At 49.8% G+C, this 21244-nt stretch overlaps 1 protein-coding gene across 1 annotated transcript in view; it reads right to left on the bottom strand.

The window, feature by feature from the left end:
- Positions 1-21244, bottom strand: part of GPATCH2 (G-patch domain containing 2) — a 169145-nt gene that overhangs the window by 16005 nt on the left and 131896 nt on the right. The window contains exon 9 of the mRNA XM_083175147.1: positions 5778-5866. Within this exon, the coding sequence (XP_083031273.1) occupies positions 5778-5866 (89 nt within the window). The remainder of the gene's footprint in view (positions 1-5777; positions 5867-21244) is intronic.

The following is a 21244-nucleotide window of genomic DNA, read 5'->3' as shown; positions in this document are numbered from 1 at the left end:
GTGTAATGGTTACATTACTGCCTCACAGCACTGAGGTCATGGGTTCTATCCCCACCATGTGTTATATATACAGGGCAGTACGGATGGTGTTATGGTTAGCATTACTGCCTCACAGCACTGATGTCATGGGTTCTATCCCCACCATGTGTTATATATACGGGGCAGTACGGATGGTGTAATGGTTACATTACTGCCTCACAGCACTGAGGTCATGGGTTCTATCCCCACCATGTGTTATATATACAGGGCAGTACGGATGGTGTAATGGTTAGCATTACTGCCTCACAGCACTGAGGTCATGGGTTCGATTCCCACCATGTGTTATATATACGGGGCAGTACGGATGGTGTAATGGTTACATTACTGCCTCACAGCACTGAGGTCATGGGTTCTATCCCCACCATGTGTTATATATACGGGGCAGTACGGATGGTGCAATGGTTACATTACTGCCTCACAGCACTGATGTCATGGGCCCGATTCCCACCATGTGTTATATATACGGGGCAGTACGGATGGTGTAATGGTTACATTACTGCCTCACAGCACTGATGTCATGGGCCCGATTCCCACCATGTGTTATATATACGGGGCAGTACGGATGGTGTAATGGTTACATTACTGCCTCACAGCACTGAGGTCATGGGTTCTATCCCCACCATGTGTTATATATACGGGGCAGTACGGATGGTGTAATGGTTAGCATTACTGCCTCACAGCGCTGAGGTCATGGGTTCTATCCCCACCATGTGTTATATATACGGGGCAGTACGGATGGTGCAATGGTTACATTACTGCCTCACAGCGCTGTGGTCATGGGTTCTATCCCCACCATGTGTTATATATACGGGGCAGTACGGACGGTGTAATGGTTATATTACTGCCTCACAGCACTGAGGTCATGGGTTCTATCCCCACCATGTGTTAAATATACGGGGCAGTACGGATGGTGTAATGGTTATATTACTGCCTCACAGCGCTGAGGTCATGGGTACGATTCCCACCATGTGTTATATATACGGGGCAGTACGGATGGTGTAATGGTTATATTACTGCCTCACAGCGCTGTGGTCATGGGTTCTATCTCCTCCATGTGTTATATATACGGGGCAGTACGGACGGTGCAATGGTTACATTACTGCCTCACAGCACTGAGGTCATGGGTTCTATCCCCACCATGTGTTATATATACGGGGCAGTATGGACGGTGTAATGGTTATATTACTGCCTCACAGCACTGAGGTCATGGGTTCTATCCCCACCATGTGTTAAATATACGGGGCAGTACGGATGGTGTAATGGTTATATTACTGCCTCACAGCGCTGAGGTCATGGGTACGATTCCCACCATGTGTTATATATACGGGGCAGTACGGATGGTGTAATGGTTATATTACTGCCTCACAGCACTGAGGTCATGGGTTCTATCCCCACCATGTGTTATATATACGGGGTAGTACGGATGGTGTAATGGTTACATTACTGCCTCACAGCACTGAGGTCATGGGTTCTATCCCCACCATGTGTTATATATACGGGGCAGTACGGATGGTGTAATGGTTATAGCATTACTGCCTCACAGCGCTGAGGTCATGGGTTCTATCCCCACCATGTGTTATATATACGGGGCAGTACGGACGGTGTAATGGTTACATTACTGCCTCACAGCACTGAGGTCATGGGTTCTATTCTCACCATATGTTATATATACGGGGCAGTACGGATGGTGTAATGGTTAGCATTACTGCCTCACAGCACTGAGGTCATGGGTTCTATTCCCACCATGTGTTATATATACGGGGCAGTACAGATGGTGTAATGGTTACATTACTGCCTTACAGCGCTGAGGTCATGGGTTCTATCCCCACCATGTGTTATATATACGGGGCAGTACGGATGGTGTAATGGTTACATTACTGCCTCACAGCACTGAGGTCATGGGTTCTATTCCCACCATGTGTTATATATACGGGGCAGTACGGATGGTGTAATGGTTTTATTACTGCATCACAGAGCTGAGGTCATGGGTTCTATCCCCACCACGTGTTATATATACGGGGCAGTACGGACGGTGTAATGGTTACATTACTGCCTCACAGCACTGAGGTCATGGGTTCTATCCCCCCATGTGTTATATATACGGGGCAGTACGGATGGTGTAATGGTTAGCATTCTGGGAGAGGAAGAGTACGGTCATTGGCTCAGCTTCCGTCTCCTCTCTGTATAGGTGACCGGGGCATTCTGGGAGAGGACGGTCATTGGCTCAGCTTTTGCTTCGTCTCTGTATAGGTGACCGGAGCATTCTGGGAGAGCGAGAGGACGGCCATTGGCTCAGCTTCCTCCTCCTCTGTTTAGGTGACCGGGGCATTCTGGGAGAGCGAGAGGACGATCATTGGCTTAGCTTTCGCCTCCTCTCTGAATAGATGAACAGGGCATTCTGGGAGAGGGTGAGCGAGAGGAATGTTATTGGCTTAGCTTCCGCTTCCTCTCTGTATAGGTGACAAGGGCATTCTGAGAGCATGAGATGACGGTCATTACCTCAGCATCCGCCTCCTCTATGTATAGGTGACCAGGGCATTCTGGGAGAGGAAGAGTACGGTCATTGGCTCAGCTTCCGCCTCCTCTCTGTATAGGTGAGCGGGGCATTCTGGGAGAGCGAGAGGACGGTCATTGGCTCAGCTTCCGCTTCCTCTCTGTATAGGTGACGACCAGGGCATTCTGGGCGAGGAAGAGGACTGTCATTGGCTCAGCTTCCGCCTCCTCTCTGTATAGGTGACTGGGGTATTCTGGGAGAGGAAGAGTATGGTCATTGGCTCAGCTTCCGCCTCCTCTCTGTATAGGTGACCGGGGTATTCTGGGAGAGCGAGAGGACGGTCATTGGCTTAGCTTCCACTTCCTCTCTGTTTAGGTGAGCAGGGCATTCTGGGAGAGAACCGTCATTGGCTTAGCTTTCACTTCCTCTCTGTTTAGGTGAGCAGGGCATTCTGGGAGAGAACCGTCATTGGCGCAGCTTTCGCCTCCTCTCTGTATAGGTGACCGGGGCATTCTGGGAGAGGAAGAGTAGGCTCTTTGGATCTCCCCAAAACTAACATCCAGAAAAAGGGGAACCTCAGATTAAAATGATGGTGCTAATGCATGGTGATCACGACCTAATGTTACACTGTAAATATAACATACATTTGGGGGAAGAGATCCATCACTGGAACATTACACATAGACTAACGATTTACATAGAGAGGGCTTCAGAACAAATGTGATCCCTTACGTAGGTGGTGATGTACCAAGCCTGTGTGCTACATCCTACCACGTACCGCATTCATACTAATCAGTCATGTTCTGACACAATCTGCACTTTCCGTACATGCGCAGAGGTCCTGGGAATGATCGGATCCCTCTATAGCACAATGTGTTAAGCCAATAGGCCCCCAACGTCCGCAGCTTAGTACATATGGCAAATGCAGACACATGTTCTCTGTACTACCATACATTCCATCCTTAATGAGGCAGGTTGCCGAGCTTATAAAATAATCCTGTTGGGCTGCCGTACTACTCACAATATGTGTGTAAGCCGAGAAAGCGGTCCTATCTACAGTCACGGAACAGGGCATTATTGCTGAAGCAAAAAAAATAAGTCAACCTACGTGGTGGTGATAATACGAGAAACAAAATCATGTTTTCTGGTTCCATTTCTTTAAATTTCAATGAACCCCTTATTTTGGCGTGTTAAATATAGTACAGATATCGTAATCCAGACTAATGGGAAAAAAACTGCTGAAAATACAAAAGTACAATATGTGTAGGTTGTCTATAGAGGGTAGAACAGAAACGGCCTCAGCACAGGGGTGAGAAATCCCTAAGAGGGGAAAGGCCTGTCCTTGGGGACTGTAAGCGCCTCAAAGCAGGGCCCTCCCCCCTCCGGTTGTCATAGCAATCCCTCTCCTCACTTAATGCTCTCTCCTACGCAGCGCACCATCTTTGCCCGCATACTGTCCTGGTGGTAAATGCTCACCTCCTGGCCATAGTAGTACGGTGGGTACTCCCTCACATCTAATCTGTAGTGTGTATTGTATTGTGATGCTCTTTGTTTCCTGTACTTTGTTATCTATTTACTGTAATGTTAAGTTTTGTCTCCGTGTACTGTTCTATTGTATGCCCTCTGTACGGCGCTGCACTGTTCCATTGTATGCCCTCTGTACGGCGCTGCACTGTTCCATTGTATGCCCTCTGTACGGCGCTGCACTGTTCTATTGTATGCCCTCTGTATGGCGCTGCACTGTTCTATTGTATGCCCTCTGTACGGCGCTGCACTGTTCCATTGTATGCCCTCTGTACTGCGCTGCACTGTTCTATTGTATGCCCTCTGTACGGCGCTGCACTGTTCCATTGTATGCCCTCTGTACTGCGCTGCACTGTTCCATTGTATGCCCTCTGTACGGCGCTGCACTGTTCCATTGTATGCCCTCTGTACGGCGCTGCACTGTTCTATTGTATGCCCTCTGTATGGCGCTGCACTGTTCTATTGTATGCCCTCTGTACGGCACTGCACTGTTCCATTGTATGCCCTCTGTACGGCGCTGCACTGTTCTATTGTATGCCCTCTGTACGGCGCTGCACTGTTCCATTGTATGCCCTCTGTACGGCGCTGCACTGTTCTATTGTATGCCCTCTGTACGGCGCTGCACTGTTCTATTGTATGCCCTCTGTACGGCGCTGCACTGTTCCATTGTATGCCCTCTGTACGGCGCTGCACTGTTCTATTGTATGCCCTCTGTACGGCGCTGCACTGTTCTATTGTATGCCCTCTGTACGGCGCTGCACTGTTCCATTGTATGCCCTCTGTACGGCGCTGCACTGTTCTATTGTATGCCCTCTGTACGGCGCTGCACTGTTCTATTGTATGCCCTCTGTACTGCGCTGCACTGTTCTATTGTATGCCCTCTGTACGGCGCTGCACTGTTCTATTGTATGCCCTCTGTAAGGCGCTGCACTGTTCTATTGTATGCCCTCTGTACGGCGCTGCACTGTTCTATTGTATGCCCTCTGTACGGCGCTGCACTGTTCCATTGTATGCCCTCTGTACGGCGCTGCACTGTTCTATTGTATGCCCTCTGTACGGCGCTGCACTGTTCTATTGTATGCCCTCTGTACTGCGCTGCACTGTTCTATTGTATGCCCTCTGTACGGCGCTGCACTGTTCTATTGTATGCCCTCTGTACGGCGCTGCACTGTTCTATTGTATGCCCTCTGTACGGCGCTGTGAATCATCTTATAAATAAAATGTAATAAAAGTAGACAGAGTAAATTTCAGGAAGCGGTTACGTATGTTTTGGGCATGGATAGAAAACGTATATTTTGGTAGATGCTTCTTACCCCCACGATGGTTACGCAGGATTTCTATACAGGCAAATATTGGGCTTCACCGTCCACTTATAAAATACAATTCTATTTCCCACTTGCATTTGGGGGGAAATGCAATGAATATCTCGATCCAGCAAGTGTCACATGTAATGGGGGAAGAGCCGCGTCCCCCCGGGGTACAAGTCTGTCAAGTGTTGCGGCACCTTCCGACGCAGAGAACATTCAGGACATAACATTTACATGTTGTAGTATATATGCATTAAGGATTATGTTTTACTTAGAGTGTATGAGGGTCTGTCAGTAGCTCAAGTCTACCAGAACCAGACCCTGGTACAGACTATGGCAGCACTCAGCAAGCAACCTCTGACTCCTTACACGCAAGAACCCGATGGTCACAATATGCAAACCAGACGTCTTACCTGACACAGCGGGTCCTGGGAGCGGAGCGGCCTTCCTCCTCCTCTTGATATCCCCCATAAACAAGGATCCTAAATGGACACTCGTTTGTCTGAAAATAATTAACAAACAAAAGTGTTAACGAAGAGAAGGAAATAATGTCACCGTGTTTTCTCCAATCTGGGCTTAAATCAGCAGCGTCCCGGCCGTATAATTCCGCCACCAATCTTATTTATATGGAAACATAATTATGTTTGTTGACAAGCGCTGAGCTTATAAACCCACCGCCATAAATTCTTACGGGAATGAATAATATAAAGGAATACTTTTTAATTTTAAGATCTGGCAATGGCCCTACGTCGGTGTAACAGTGCGGCCGCTGACAGGTAAATAGCCGAGATTAACGGTCGGAGGACATCACAATACTGTTCCTAAGTTATCAATCGGCGACTAATGCCGCCCTGTCAGATGGGCATTTACTGCCAGCGACGCGCTTGCCATTTATTTTAAAGGTAATATGCAAAAGAAAATTATTTTCTATGTTAGGCAATATAAAACCCAATTATGGCTAATTGCTGCAAGCACCTTATTCCATCACTTCTTTTCCAATTTAAGAGGCCAGGAGATTGCCGACGGCGAATTCACGCCGTTTCTGCGGAAGATGCCTCCATATAAATAGCGGCACGTTCAATTATTCTGTTTGCAGCGACACAGGATTAGCGAGACGTTAACACTCCAGTGTGAATATAATAGGCCACGTCCATGGGAATGTAATACACACGCAGACGGGCGGATCTATCGGCAATACCGCAGCCCAGGCTTTCCCAACGCGGCCTCTGGCGGCAGTGTAATGGCAGCAGTGTAATGGCGTCTTCTGCAGACTTGGATTCTTTTAATAAGCGCATTACAAATGTTCGATTTGTACATTTGTGGCTTTAGTGAAATTCCACCATTAGGCTGCACAGAAAATGTTCATGATGTTGGAAGGGCCGGAAAGGGGAGAGGAAGTGTGTATAGCAGCATTACATGTACATGGGCAGTATGACTGGCGAGTCCCTGAGCGCCCATACACGTGTGTATAGCAGCATTACATGCACATGGGCAGTATGACTGGTGAGTCCCTGAGCGCCCATACACGTGTGTATAGCAGCATTACATGCACATGGGCAGTATGATTGGTGAGTCCCTGAGCGCCCATACACGTGTGTATAGCAGCATTACATGCACATGGGCAGTATGACTGGTGAGTCCCTCAGCGCTAGGGTGGCCAATCCCGGGATCGGTGGGATCCCGGTATTTGGCCCCCAAAACGCCGGGGTTTCCAATCCCGGGATTTCGGGATTAGATTATGCATGCGCACAGTCTAATGCCGGGCAGCGTTTGAGCATCGCTCAGACGCTGCCCGACTTCTCCCGGCAGCACTGCGCAGCGTGACGAGATCAGAGGTCACGCTGCGCAGGCAGAGGTCGCGCCCGGCAATGTGATGCCACGCCGCCCGCCCAGCCAGCAAGCCCACCCACCCGCCCAGCCAGCTATGAACCCGCCCAGCAAGCCCACTCGCCCGCCCAGCCAGCAAGCCAACCTGCCCGCCCAGCCAGCAAGCCCACCCGCCCAGCCAGCTATGAACCCGCCCAGCCAGCTATGAACCCGCCCAGCCAGCTATGAACCCGCCCAGCCAGCAAGCCTACCCGCCCGCCCAGCCAGCAAGCCTACCCGCCCACCCAGCCAGCGCGAAGCCAGCCAGCACGCCAGCCCGCACCATGGACAACCCGTCCCCCCCACCCAGCAACCGGGTTCCTGGCAACCCTGCTGCACCCTCAAATGAAGGTAAATGTGGGGCAGCTAGGGTGTCTTTTTATTAGGAAAGCCAATCCCGGGATTGAGCATTTTTCAATCCCGAATCCCGGGATTGAAAAAATGCCCCGGGATTGGCTTCCCTACTCAGCGCCCATACACGTGTGTATAGCAGCATTACATGCACATGGGCAGTATGACTGGCGAGTCCCTGAGCGCCCATACACGTGTGTATAGCAGCATTACATGTACATGGGCAGTATCACTGGCGAGTCCCTGAGCGCCCATACACGTGTGTATAGCAGCATTACATGCACATGGGCAGTATGACTGGCGAGTCCCTGAGCGCCCATAGACGTGTGTATAGCAGCATTACATGCACATGGGCAGTATGACTGGTGAGTCCCTGAGCACCCATACACGTGTGTATAGCAGCATTACATGTACATGGGCAGTATCACTGGCGAGTCCCTGAGCGCCCATACATGTGTGTATAGCAGCATTACATGCACATGGGAAGTATGACTGGCGAGTCCCTGAGCGCCCATACACGTGTGTATAGCAGCATTACATGCACATGGGCAGTATGACTGGTGAGTCCCTGAGCACCCATACACGTGTGTATAGCAGCATTACATGCACATGGGCAGTATGACTGGTGAGTCCCTCAGCGCCCATACACGTGTGTATAACAGCATTACATGCACATGGGCAGTATGACTGGTGAGTCCCTGAGCGCCCATACACGTGTGTATAGCAGCATTACATGTACATGGGCAGTATGACTGGTAAGTCCCTGAGCACCCATACACGTGTGTATAGCAGCATTACATGCACATGGGCAGTATGACTGGTGAGTCCCTGAGCACCCATACACGTGTGTATAGCAGCATTACATGTACATGGGCAGTATGACTGGTGAGTCCCTCAGCGCCCATACACGTGTGTATAGCAGCATTACATGCACATGGGCAGTATGACTGGTGAGTCCCTGAGCATCCATACACGCGTGTATAGCAGCATTACATGCACATGGGCTGTATGACTGGCGAGTCCCTGAGCGCCCATACACGTGTGTATAGCAGCATTACATGCACATGGGCAGTATGACTGGTGAGTCCCTGAGCGCCCATACACGTGTGTATAGCAGCATTACATGCACATGGGCAGTATGACTGGTGAGTCCCTTAGCGCCCATACACGTGTGTATAGCAGCATTACATGCACATGGGCAGTATGACCGGTGAGTCCCTGAGCGCCCATACACGTGTGTTAGCAGCATTACATGCACATGGGCAGTATGACTGGTTAGTCCCTGAGCTCCCATACACGTGTGTATAGCAGCATTACATGCACATGGGCAGTATGACTGGTTAGTCCCTGAGCTCCCATACACGTGTGTATAGCAGCATTACATGCATGAGTCCTTGAGTGCCCGTACACGTGTGTTAGCAGCATTACATGGGGAGCTACATGTGTATTAGCCTAGTGCATGCAATCCTCGAGTACTACAGGTGTAGTCATTACTAACGGTCACATATTTAATTCATTCCTACTATAGATCCACCGGTGGCCTGAGACACAGAACCTACTGGTAGATCTTGAGGACAGGTTTGGCCACCCCTGGCCTGGGGCACCTGGAACCTTCCATCAGGCCCGGATTATATTGGTGGCTGCAGGTTGGTATGTATTGGTTAGTGTTACTAATATGATGTTGTGTCACTGGTGCTGATCATGTTGGCACAGCAGGCTGGGCACTGACGCTGGCAGTAATACATCTTGGGAACAAGACATAAATATCATTTTCGGACTATAAAAGATATAACATGTGGGCACTGGTTATGGCAGTAATGTGCATACACTTTACTATAATTAGGCTGTACCCACAGAGGTCCTGACATCGGACAGGACGATGCGCCCATTGATAATCTCACTGTTATTGGTTGTCTGACATCTGACTAACCCCTAAATACTACAGATAAATTAGGTAATACTGCTGGCTTTATAATTCAATGCAAAAGAAGAAACAAATCTGACCTAATTAAAGAACAAAATAAGATTTGGCTTTAGATCCGCACTTTCCCCCGATCCTGGCGGAGAGATGATACATTCTGTGCGCTAAGACGTTCCGCTAGTCTGGAACTGGCTGGCACAGGCCGAGCTCCTACCCCTCGCCCTCCACCCTGCCGCTCACAGACCAATGCTAATTGTTTAACCCCTTCCCGACATTGCCTTTTATGCTAATTTTTTTTTTTTTTTCCTCCTTGCGTTCAAATAAGCGTAACTTTTTTAATTTTCCGGCTATATAGACACATGAGGGCTTATTTTTTGCGGGACAAGTTGTACTTTGTAATGGTACCATTTACTATACCGTATAATATTCTGGGGAATCAGGAAATAATTCAATGTGGGGTAAAAAAAAAAAAAAACGCCATTCCACAATTTTGCGCTGGTTACGGTTTTTTTGGAGTTCATAGTTCGTTTAAAATGATGGGTTATCTTTATTCTATGGGTCGTTACGATTCCGGTGATACCAAACTTATATAGTTTTCGTTATGTTTTACCACTAAAAAAAAAAATCGCAACTTTTACGGTTTTTCTAATTTGCGTTGCGTCGCCATGTTCTGCGGCTTATAACTTTTTTATTTTTCCACCTACGGACCTGGGTGAGGGCTCATTTTTTGCGGGCTGAAGTGTACTTTTTAATTAATTTAATTATGGGATATGGGCGACTTTCTGATCTCTTTTAGTTATTTTTTTTTGGGTACGCGATGCGACCAAAAAACGTAGTTTTGGCGTTTGGAATTATTTTCCGTTTACGCCTTTAACCGTGCGGGATAACTAATGTTATATTTTAATAGATCGGACTTTTAGGAACGCGGCGATACCAAATATGTTTTTTTTTTTTTTTTTTAATTTATTTTTATTTGTGAAATGGGGAAAGGGGGGTGATTTGAACTTTTAATATTTTTTTTTTTTTTTTTTTTTATTTTTTTTTTTTTGTGAAATGGGGAAAGGGGGGTGATTTGAACTTTTAATATTTTTTTATTTTTTTTTTTATTTTTAAACTTTATTTTTTTTTTTTTTTACTTTTACTACAAGGCCCCCGAGTGTACTTGACCACTAGGGGGCGCGATCGCCTGTACTAGGTTCAGCCATAGAGCTCTATGGCTGAACGTAGTGATTTTATGCACTTCCTATTACATCCTGCCTGAGGCAGGATGTAATAGGTATGCATACACGGCCAGCACAGGGGTCTACATTAGACCCCTGGCTACCATGGCAACCGATCGGCACCCTCCGATCTCGCTGCGGGGGGCCCCGATCGGCGCCGGAGGGGGGCGCCCCCCCCTCCGATCAGCTATTTAAGCACTGCGGTCGCTTTGCCCGCGGTGCTTAAAGGGTTAAACGGCCACGATCGGCGAACTCGCCGCTCGTGGCCGTGAGAGCAGGGACCTGGCTGTAATATACAGCCATTACCTGCTCTCTGTCAAGCCAGCTCACTCCGTGAGCTGGCTTGATTCCCCCGCACCCGACATATGACGTAAATGTACGTCATATGTCGGGAAGGGGTTAAAGGACACCAAATTATTTTATTTGCCATTTAATTTTTAATGTCTTATTCAATTGTGCTCACAAACTTCCTCAAAGGACTGCCACACGGTGGTCTGCGGGCTCATGCGAAAAGGGTGGGAATAAGGTATACGGGGCAGGATTATACTGTGTGTGACTGAGGCTGTATATGCAGCAGACTGCGCTGAGTGATGTGATATGTGCAGGGCCGGCGCCACCACTAGGCAAACCTAGGCATTTGCCTAGGGCGCCGGCCACTGGAGGGCGGAAAATGCCGCCCGGGTACCTGTCCTAGCTACGGCGCTGTCTATTTAAAGCTGGCGGCGGAGGCAGCGGGGGTCCCTGCAGTCTATTAAAAATCACGAGCGCTATCCGCCGGGCTATGCGGAAGCGCTTCTAGTGTGAAAACTCTGGCAGCCAATCAGCGTGCTGCCAGTGTTTTCACACTAGAAGCGCTTCCGCATAGCCCGGCGGATAGCGCTCATGATTTTTAATAGACTGCAGGGACCCCCGCTGCCTCCGCCGCCAGATTTAGACAGCGCCTAAGGAGACAAGGAGCCTGTATTCTCTGAGTAACAAGGTGAGGGGGTGGAGTCTGTGCAGCGAAACTTATACAGGCATAGTTACTATTGCCCCCCCCCCCGGCACCGGGGCGCCCCCAGCCCGACTCGCCTGGGGCGCTCCGGTGCCTTGCACCGGCCCTGGATATGTGAGACCTGTATACCGCGTGTGACTGAGGCTGTATACGGAGCAGACTGCGCTGAGTGATGTGATATGTGACACCTGTATACTGCGTGTGACTGAGGCTGTAGACGGAGCAGACTGCGCTGAGTGATGGGATATGTGACACCAGTATACTGTGTGTGACTGAGGCTGTATACGGAGCAGACTGTGCTGAGTGATGTGATATGTGACACCTGTATACCGCGTGTGACTGAGGCTGTATACGGAGCAGACTGCACTGAGGGATGTGACGCCTGTATACCGCGTGTGACTGAGCAGCATTACCGCGTGTGACTGAGGCTGTATACGGAGCAGACTGCACTGAGGGATGTGACGCCTGTATACCGCGTGTGACTGAGCAGCATTACCGCGTGTGACTGAGGCTGTATACGGAGCAGACTGCGCTGAGTGATGGGATATGTGACACCTGTATACCGCGTGTGACTGAGCAGCATTACCGCGTGTGACTGAGGCTGTATACGGAGCAGACTGCACTGAGGGATGTGACGCCTGTATACCGCGTGTGACTGAGCAGCATTACCGCGTGTGTCTGAGGCTGTATACGGAGCAGACTGCGCTGAGTGATGGGATATGCGACACCTGTATACCACGTGTGACTGAGGCTGTATACAGAGCAGACTGCGCTGAGTGATGTGATATGTGACACCTGTATACTGCGTGTGACTGAGGCTGTATACGGAGCAGACTGTGCTGAGTGATGTGATATGTGACACCTGTATACCGCGTGTGACTGAGCAGCATTACCGCGTGTGACTGAGGCTGTATACGGAGCAGACTGCACTGAGGGATGTGACGCCTGTATACCGCGTGTGACTGAGCAGCATTACCGCGTGTGTCTGAGGCTGTATACGGAGCAGACTGCGCTGAGTGATGGGATATGCGACACCTGTATACCACGTGTGACTGAGGCTGTATACAGAGCAGACTGCGCTGAGTGATGTGATATGTGACACCTGTATACTGCGTGTGACTGAGGCTGTATACGGAGCAGACTGTGCTGAGTGATGGGAGGTGTGACACCTGTATACTGTGTGTGTGACTGAGGCTGTATACGGAGCAGACTGTGCTGAGTGATGTGATATGTGACACCTGTATACTGCGTGTGACTGAGGCTGTATACGGAGCAGACTGCGCTGAGTGATGTGATATGTGACACCTGTATGCCGCGTGTGACTGAGGCTGTATACGGAGCAGACTGCACTGAGGTATGTGAAGCCTGTATACTGCGTGTGAGTGAGGCTGTATACTGAGCAGACTGCGCTGAGTGATGCGATATGTGACATCTGTATACTGTGTGTGACTAAGGCTGTATACGGAGCAGACTGCGCTGAGTGATGTGATATGTGACACCTGTATACTGTATGTGACTGAGGCTGTATACGGAGCAGACTGCGCTGAGTGATGTGATATGGGACACCTGTATACTACGTGTGACTGAGGCTGTATACGAAGCAGACTGCGCTGGGTGATGTGATATGTGACACCTGTATACTGTGTGTGACTGAGGCTGTATACGGAGCAGACTGTGCTGAGTGATGTGATATGTGACACCTGTATACTGTGTGTGACTGAGGCTGTATACGGAGCAGACTGCACTGAGGATGTGACGCCTGTATACCGTGTGTGACTGAGGCTGTATACAGAGCAGACTGCGCTGAGTGATGTGATATGTGAAACCTGTATACTGTATGTGACTGAGGCTGTCTACGGAGCAGACTGCGCTGAGTGATGTGATATGTGACACCTGTATACTGCGTGTGACTGAGGCTATATACGGAGCAGACTGCGCTGAGTGATGCGACACCTGTATACTGCGTGTGACTGAGGCTGTATACGGAGCAGACTGTGCTGAGTGATGTGATATGTGACACTTGTATACCGTGTGTGACTGAGGCTGTATACGGAGCAGACTGCGCTGAGTGATGCGATATGTGACACCTGTATACTACGTGTGACCGAGGCTGTATACGGAGCAGACTGCGCTGAGTGATGTGATATGTGACACCTGTATACTGTATGTGACTGAGGCTGTATATGGAGCAGACTGTGCTGAGTGATGTGATATGTGATACCTGTATACTGTGTGTGACTGAGGCTGTATACGGAGCAGACTGCGCTGAGTGATGGGATATGTGACACCTGTATACTGTGTGTGACTGAGGCTGTATACGGAGCAGACTGGGCTGAGTGATGTGATATGTGACACCTGTATACTGTGTGTGACTGGGGCTGTATACGGAGCAGACTGGGCTTAGTGATGTGATATGTGACACCTGTATACTGCGGGTGACTGGGGCTGTATACGGAGCAGACTGCGCTGAGTGATGTGATATGTGACACCTGTATACCGCGTGTGACTGAGGCTGTATACGGAGCAGACTGTGCTGAGTGATGTGATATGTGACACCTGTATACTGTGTGTGACTGAGGCTGTATACAGAGCAGACTGTGATGTGATATGCGACACCTGTATACTGCGTGTGACTGAGGCTGTATACGGAGCAGACTGTGCTGAGTGATGTGATATGTGACACTTGTATACCGTGTGTGACTGAGGCTGTATACGGAGCAGACTGCGCTGAGTGATGTGATATGTGACACCTGTATACTGTGTGTGACTGAGGCTGTATACGGAGCAGACTGCGCTGAGTGATGTGATATGTGACACCTGTATACCGTATGTGACTGAGGCTGTATACAGAGCAGACTGTGCTGAGTGATGTGATGTGACACCTGTATACTGTGTGTGACTGAGGCTGTATACGGAGCAGACTGCGCTGAGTGACGGGATATTTGACACCTGTGTACTGCATGTGACTGAGGCTGTATACGGAGCAGACTGTGCCGAGTGATGTGATATGTGACACCTGTATACCGTGTGTGACTGAGGCTGTATACGGAGCAGACTGCGCTGAGTGATGTGATAGGTGACACGTGTATACTGTGTGTGACTGAGGCTGTATACGGAGCAGACTGCGCTGAGTGATGTGATAGGTGACACGTGTATACTGTGTGTGACTGAGGCTGTATACGGAGCAGACTGCGCTGAGTGATGTGATATGTGACACCTGTATACTGTGTGTGACTGAGGCTGTATACGGAGCAGACTGCGCTGAGTGATGTGATATGTGACCCCTGTATACTGTGTGTGACTGAGGCTGTATACGGAGCAGACTGCGCTGAGTGATGTGATATGTGACCCCTGTATACTGTGTGTGACTGAGGCTGTATACGGAGCAGACTGTGCCGAGTGATGTGATGTGATATGTGACACCTGTATACTGCATGTGACTGAGGCTGTATACGGAGCAGACTGCGCTGAGTGATGTGACACCTGTATACTGTGTGTGACTGAGGCTGTATACGGAGCAGACTGCGCTGAGTGATGGGATATGTGACACCTGTATACCGCGTGTGACTGAGGCTGTATACGGAGCAGACTTCGCTGAGTGATGGGATATGTGACACCTGTATACCGCGTGTGACTGAGGCTGTATACGGAGCAGACTGTGCTGAGTGATGGGATGTGTGACACCTGTATACCGCGTGTGACTGAGGCTGTATACGGAGCAGACTGCGCTGAGTGATGGGATATGTGACACCTGTATACCGCATGTGACTGAGGCTGTATACGGAGCAGACTGCGCTGAGTGATGTGATAGGTGACACCTGTATACTGCGTGTGACTGAGGCTGTATACGGAGCAGACTGCTCTGAGTGATGGGATATGTGACACCTGTATACTGCATGTGACTGAGGCTGTATACGAAACAGACTGCGCTGAGTGATGTGACACCTGTATACTGCGTGTGAGGCTGTATACGGAGCAGACTGCGCTGAGAGATGTGATAGGTGACACGTGTATACTGTGTGTGACTGAGGCTGTATACGGAGCAGACTGCGCTGAGTGATGTGATATGTGACACCTGTATACTGTGTGTGACTGAGGCTGTATACGGAGCAGACTGCGCTGAGTGATGTGATATGTGACCCCTGTATACTGTGTGTGACTGAGGCTGTATACGGAGCAGACTATGCTGAGTGATGGGAGGTGTGACACCTGTATACCGCGTGTGACTGAGGCTGTACACGGAGCAGACTGCGCTGAGTGATGTGATATGTGACACCTGTATACTGCGTGTGACTGAGGCTGTATACAGAGCAGACTGCGCTGAGTGATGTGATATGTGACACCTGTATACAGCGTGTGACTGAGGCTGTATACGGAGCAGACTGCGCTGAGTGATGGGATATGTGACACCTGTATACCGCGTGTGACTGAGGCTGTATACAGAGCAGACTATGCTGAGTGATGGGATGTGTGACACCTGTATACCGCGTGTGACTGAGGCTGTATACGGAACAGACTGTGCTGAGTGATGGGATATGTGACACCTGTATACTGCGTGTGACTGAGGCTGTATACAGAGCAGACTGCGCTGAGTGATGTGATATGTGACACCTATATACTGCATGTGACTGAGGCTGTATACAGAGCAGACTGCGCTGAGTGATGTGATATGTGACACCTGTATACCGCGTGTGACTGAGGCTGTATACGGAGCAGACTGCGCTGAGTGATGTGATATGTGACACCTGTATACTTCGTGTGACAGGCTGTATACGGAGCAGACTGCGCTGAGTGATGTGATATGTGACACCTGTATACCGCGTGTGACTGAGTTTGTATACGGAGCAGACTGCGCTGAGTGATGGGATATGTGACACCTGTATACCGCGTGTGACGGAGGCTGTATACGGAGCAGACTGTGCTGAGTGATGGGATGTGTGACACCTGTATACCGCGTGTGACTGAGGCTGTATACGGAACAGACTGTGCTGAGTGATGTGACACCTGTATACTGTGTGTGACTGAAGCTGTATACGGAGCAGACTGCGCTGAGTGATGTGATATGTGACAACTGTATACTGCGTGTGACTAAGGCTGTATACGGAGCAGACTGCGCTGAGTGATGGGATACGTGACACCTGTATACTGCGTGTGACTGAGGCTGTATACGGAGCAGACTGCGCTGAGGGATGGGATATGTGACACCTGTATACTGCGTGTGACTCAGGCTGTATACGGAGCAGACTGCGCTGAGGGATGGGATATGTGACACCTGTATACTGCGTGTGACTGAGGCTGTATACGGAGCAGACTGCGCTGAGTGATGTGATATGTGACACCTATATACTGCATGTGACTGAGGCTGTATACAGAGCAGACTGCGCTGAGTGATGTGATATGTGACACCTGTATACTTCGTGTGACTGAGGCTGTATACAGAGCAGACTGCGATGAGTGATGAGATATGTGACACCTGTATACTTCGTGTGACTGAGGCTGTATACGGAGCAGACTGCGCTGAGGGATGGGATATGTGACACCTGTATACTGCGTGTGACTGAGGCTGTATACAGAGGAGACTGCGCTGGGTGATGTGATATGTGACACCTGTATACCGCGTGTCACTGAGGCTGTATACGGAGCAGACTGCACTGAGTGATGTGATATGTGACACCTGTATACCGAGTGTGACTGAGGATGTATACGGAGCAGACTGCGCTGAGTAATGTGATATGTGACACCTGTATACTGCGTGTGACTGAGGATGTATACGGAGCAGACTGCGCTGAGTAATGTGATATGTGACACCTGTATACTGCGTGTGATTGAGGCTGTATACAGAGCAGACTGCGCTGGGTGATGTGATATGTGATACCTGTATACCGCGTGTCACTGAGGCTGTATACGGAGCAGACTGTGCTGAGTGATGGGATATGTGACACCTGTATACTGCGTGTGACTGAGGCTGTATACGGAGCAGACTGCGCTGAGTGATGGGATATGTGACACCTGTATACTGCGTGTGACTGAGGCTGTATACGGAGCAGACTGCGCTGAGAGATGTGACATCTGTATACTGCGTGTGACTGAATCTGTATACGGAGCAGACTGCGCTGAGTGATGTGATAGGTGACACCTGTTTACTGCATGTGACTGAGGCTGTATACGAAGCAGACTGCGCTGAGTGATGTGACACCTGTATACTGCGTGTGAGGCTGTATACGGAGCAGACTGCGCTGAGTGATGTGATAGGTGACACGTGTATACTGTGTGTGACTGAGGCTGTATACGGAGCAGACTGCGCTGAGTGATGTGATATGTGACACCTGTATACTGTGTGTGACTGAGGCTGTATACGGAGCAGACTGCGCTGAGTGATGTGATATGTGACCCCTGTATACTGTGTGTGACTGAGGCTGTATACGGAGCAGACTGTGCTGAGTGATGTGATATTTAACACCTGTATACCGCGTGTGACTGAGGCTGTATACGGAGCAGACTGTGCTGAGTGATGGGAGGTGTGACACCTGTATACCGCGTGTGACTGAGGCTGTATACGGAGCAGACTGCGCTGAGTGATGTGATATGTGACACCTGTATACTGCGTGTGACAGGCTGTATACAGAGCAGACTGCGCTGAGTGATGTGATATGTGACACCTGTATACCGCGTGTGACTGAGGCTGTATACGGAGCAGACTGCGCTGAGTGATGGGATATGTGACACCTGTATACCGCGTGTGACTGAGGCTGTATACGGAGCAGACTGCGCTGAGTGATGGGATATGTGACACCTGTATACCGCGTGTGACTGAGGCTGTATACGGAGCAGGCTGTGCTGAGTGATGGGATGTGTGACACCTGTATACCGCGTGTGACTGAGGCTGTATACGGAAAAGACTGTGCTGAGTGATGGGATATGTGACACCTGTATACTGCGTGTGACTGAGGCTGTATACTGAGCAGACTGCGCTGAGTGATGTGATATGTGACACCTGTATACTGCGTGTGATTGAGGCTGTATACAGAGCAGACTGCGCTGGGTGATGTGATATGTGATACCTGTATACCGCGTGTCACTGAGGCTGTATACGGAGCAGACTGTGCTGAGTGATGGGATATGTGACACCTGTATACTGCGTGTGACTGAGGCTGTATACGGAGCAGACTGCGCTGAGTGATGGGATATGTGACACCTGCATACTGCGTGTGACTGAGGCTGTATACGGAGCAGACTGCGCTGAGAGATGTGACATCTGTATACTGCGTGTGACTGAATCTGTATACGGAGCAGACTGCGCTAAGTGATGTGATAGGTGACACCTGTATACTGCACTTGACTGAGGCTGTATACGAAGCAGACTGCGCTGAGTGATGTGACACCTGTATACTGCGTGTGAGGCTGTATACGGAGCAGACTGCGCTGAGTGATGATATGTGACACCTGTATACTGTGTGTGACTGAGGCTGTATACGGAGCAGACTGCGCTGAGTGATGTGATATGTGACCCCTGTATACGGTGTGTGACTGAGGCTGTATACGGAGCAGACTGCGCTGAGTGATGTGATATGTGACCCCTGTATACTGTGTGTGACTGAGGCTGTATACGGAGCAGACTGTGCTGAGTGATGTGATATTTAACACCTGTATACCGCGTGTGACTGAGGCTGTATACGGAGCAGACTGTGCTGAGTGATGGGAGGTGTGACACCTGTATACCGCGTGTGACTGAGGCTGTATACGGAGCAGACTGCGCTGAGTGATGTGATATGTGACACCTGTATACTGCGTGTGACAGGCTGTATACAGAGCAGACTGCGCTGAGTGATGAGAGGTGTGACACCTGTATACCGCGTGTGACTGAGGCTGTATACGGAGCAGACTGCGCTGAGTGATGTGATATGTGACACCTGTATACTGCGTGTGACAGGCTGTATACAGAGCAGACTGCGCTGAGTGATGTGATATGTGACACCTGTATACCGCGTGTGACTGAGGCTGTATACGGAGCAGACTGCGCTGAGTGATGGGATATGTGACACCTGTATACCGTGTGTGACTGAGGCTGTATACGGAGCAGACTGCGCTGAGTGATGGGATATGTGACACCTGTATACCGCGTGTGACTGAGGCTGTATACGGAGCAGACTGTGCTGAGTGATGGGATGTGTGACACCTGTATACCACGTGTGACTGAGGCTGTATACGGAACAGACTGTGCTGAGTGATGGGATATGTGACACCTGTATACTGCGTGTGACTGAGGCTGTATACGGAGCAGACTGCGCTGAGTGATGTGATATGTGACACCTGTATACTGCGTGTGATTGAGGCTGTATACAGAGCAGACTGCGCTGGGTGATGTGATATGTGATACCTGTATACCGCGTGTCACTGAGGCTGTATACGGAGCAGACTGTGCTGAGTGATGGGATATGTGACACCTGTATACTGCGTGTGACTGAGGGTGTATACGGAGCAGACTGCGCTGAGTGATGGGATATGTGACACCTGCATACTGCGCGTGACTGAGGCTGTATACGGAGCAGACTGCGCTGAGAGATGTGACATCTGTATACTGCGTGTGACTGAATCTGTATACGGAGCAGACTGCGCTGAGTGATGTGATAGGTGACACCTGTATACTGCATGTGACTGAGGCTGTATACGAAGCAGACTGCGCTGAGTGATGTGACACCTGTATACTGCGTGTGAGGCTGTATAAGGAGCAGACTGCGCTGAGTGATGTGATATGTGACACCTGTATACTGCGTGTGACTGAGGCTGTATACGGAGCAGACTGCGCTGAGTGATGTGATATGTGACACCTGTATACTGTGTGTGACTGAGGCTGTATACGGAGCAGACTGCGCTGAGTGATGTGATATGTGACCCCTGTATACTGTGTGTGACTGAGGCTGTATACGGAGCAGACTGTGCTGAGTGATGTGATATTTAACACCTGTATACCGCGTGTGACTGAGGCTGTATACGGAGCAGACTGTGCTGAGTGATGGGAGGTGTGACACCTGTATACCGCGTGTGACTGAGGCTGTATACGGAGCAGACTGCGCTGAGTGATGTGATATGTGACACCTGTATACCGCGTGTGACTGAGGCTGTATACGGAGCAGACTGTGCTGAGTGATGGGATGTGTGACACCTGTATATCGCGTGTGACTGAGGCTGTATACGGAACAGACTGTGCTGAGTGATGGGATATGTGACACCTGTATACTGCGTGTGACTGAGGCTGTATACGGAGCAGACTGCGCTGAGTGATGTGATGTGTGACACCTATATACTGCATGTGACTGAGGCTGTATACAGAGCAGACTGCGCTGAGTGATGTGATATGTGACACCTGTATACTGCGTGTGACTGAGGCTGTATACGGAGCAGACTGCGCTGAGTGATGTGATATGTGACACCTGTATACTTCGTGTGACTGAGGCTGTATACAGAGCAGACTGCGCTGAGTGATGTGATATGTGACACCTGTATACTTCGTGCGACTGAGGCTGTATA

This window comes from Crinia signifera, chromosome 3, assembly GCF_055691185.1.
Source record: "Crinia signifera chromosome 3, ASM5569118v1, whole genome shotgun sequence".
Lineage (NCBI taxonomy): Eukaryota > Metazoa > Chordata > Amphibia > Anura > Myobatrachidae > Crinia > Crinia signifera.
Note: the sequence above shows the minus strand (reverse complement) of the source record. Positions and strands in the feature narration are given on the sequence as shown.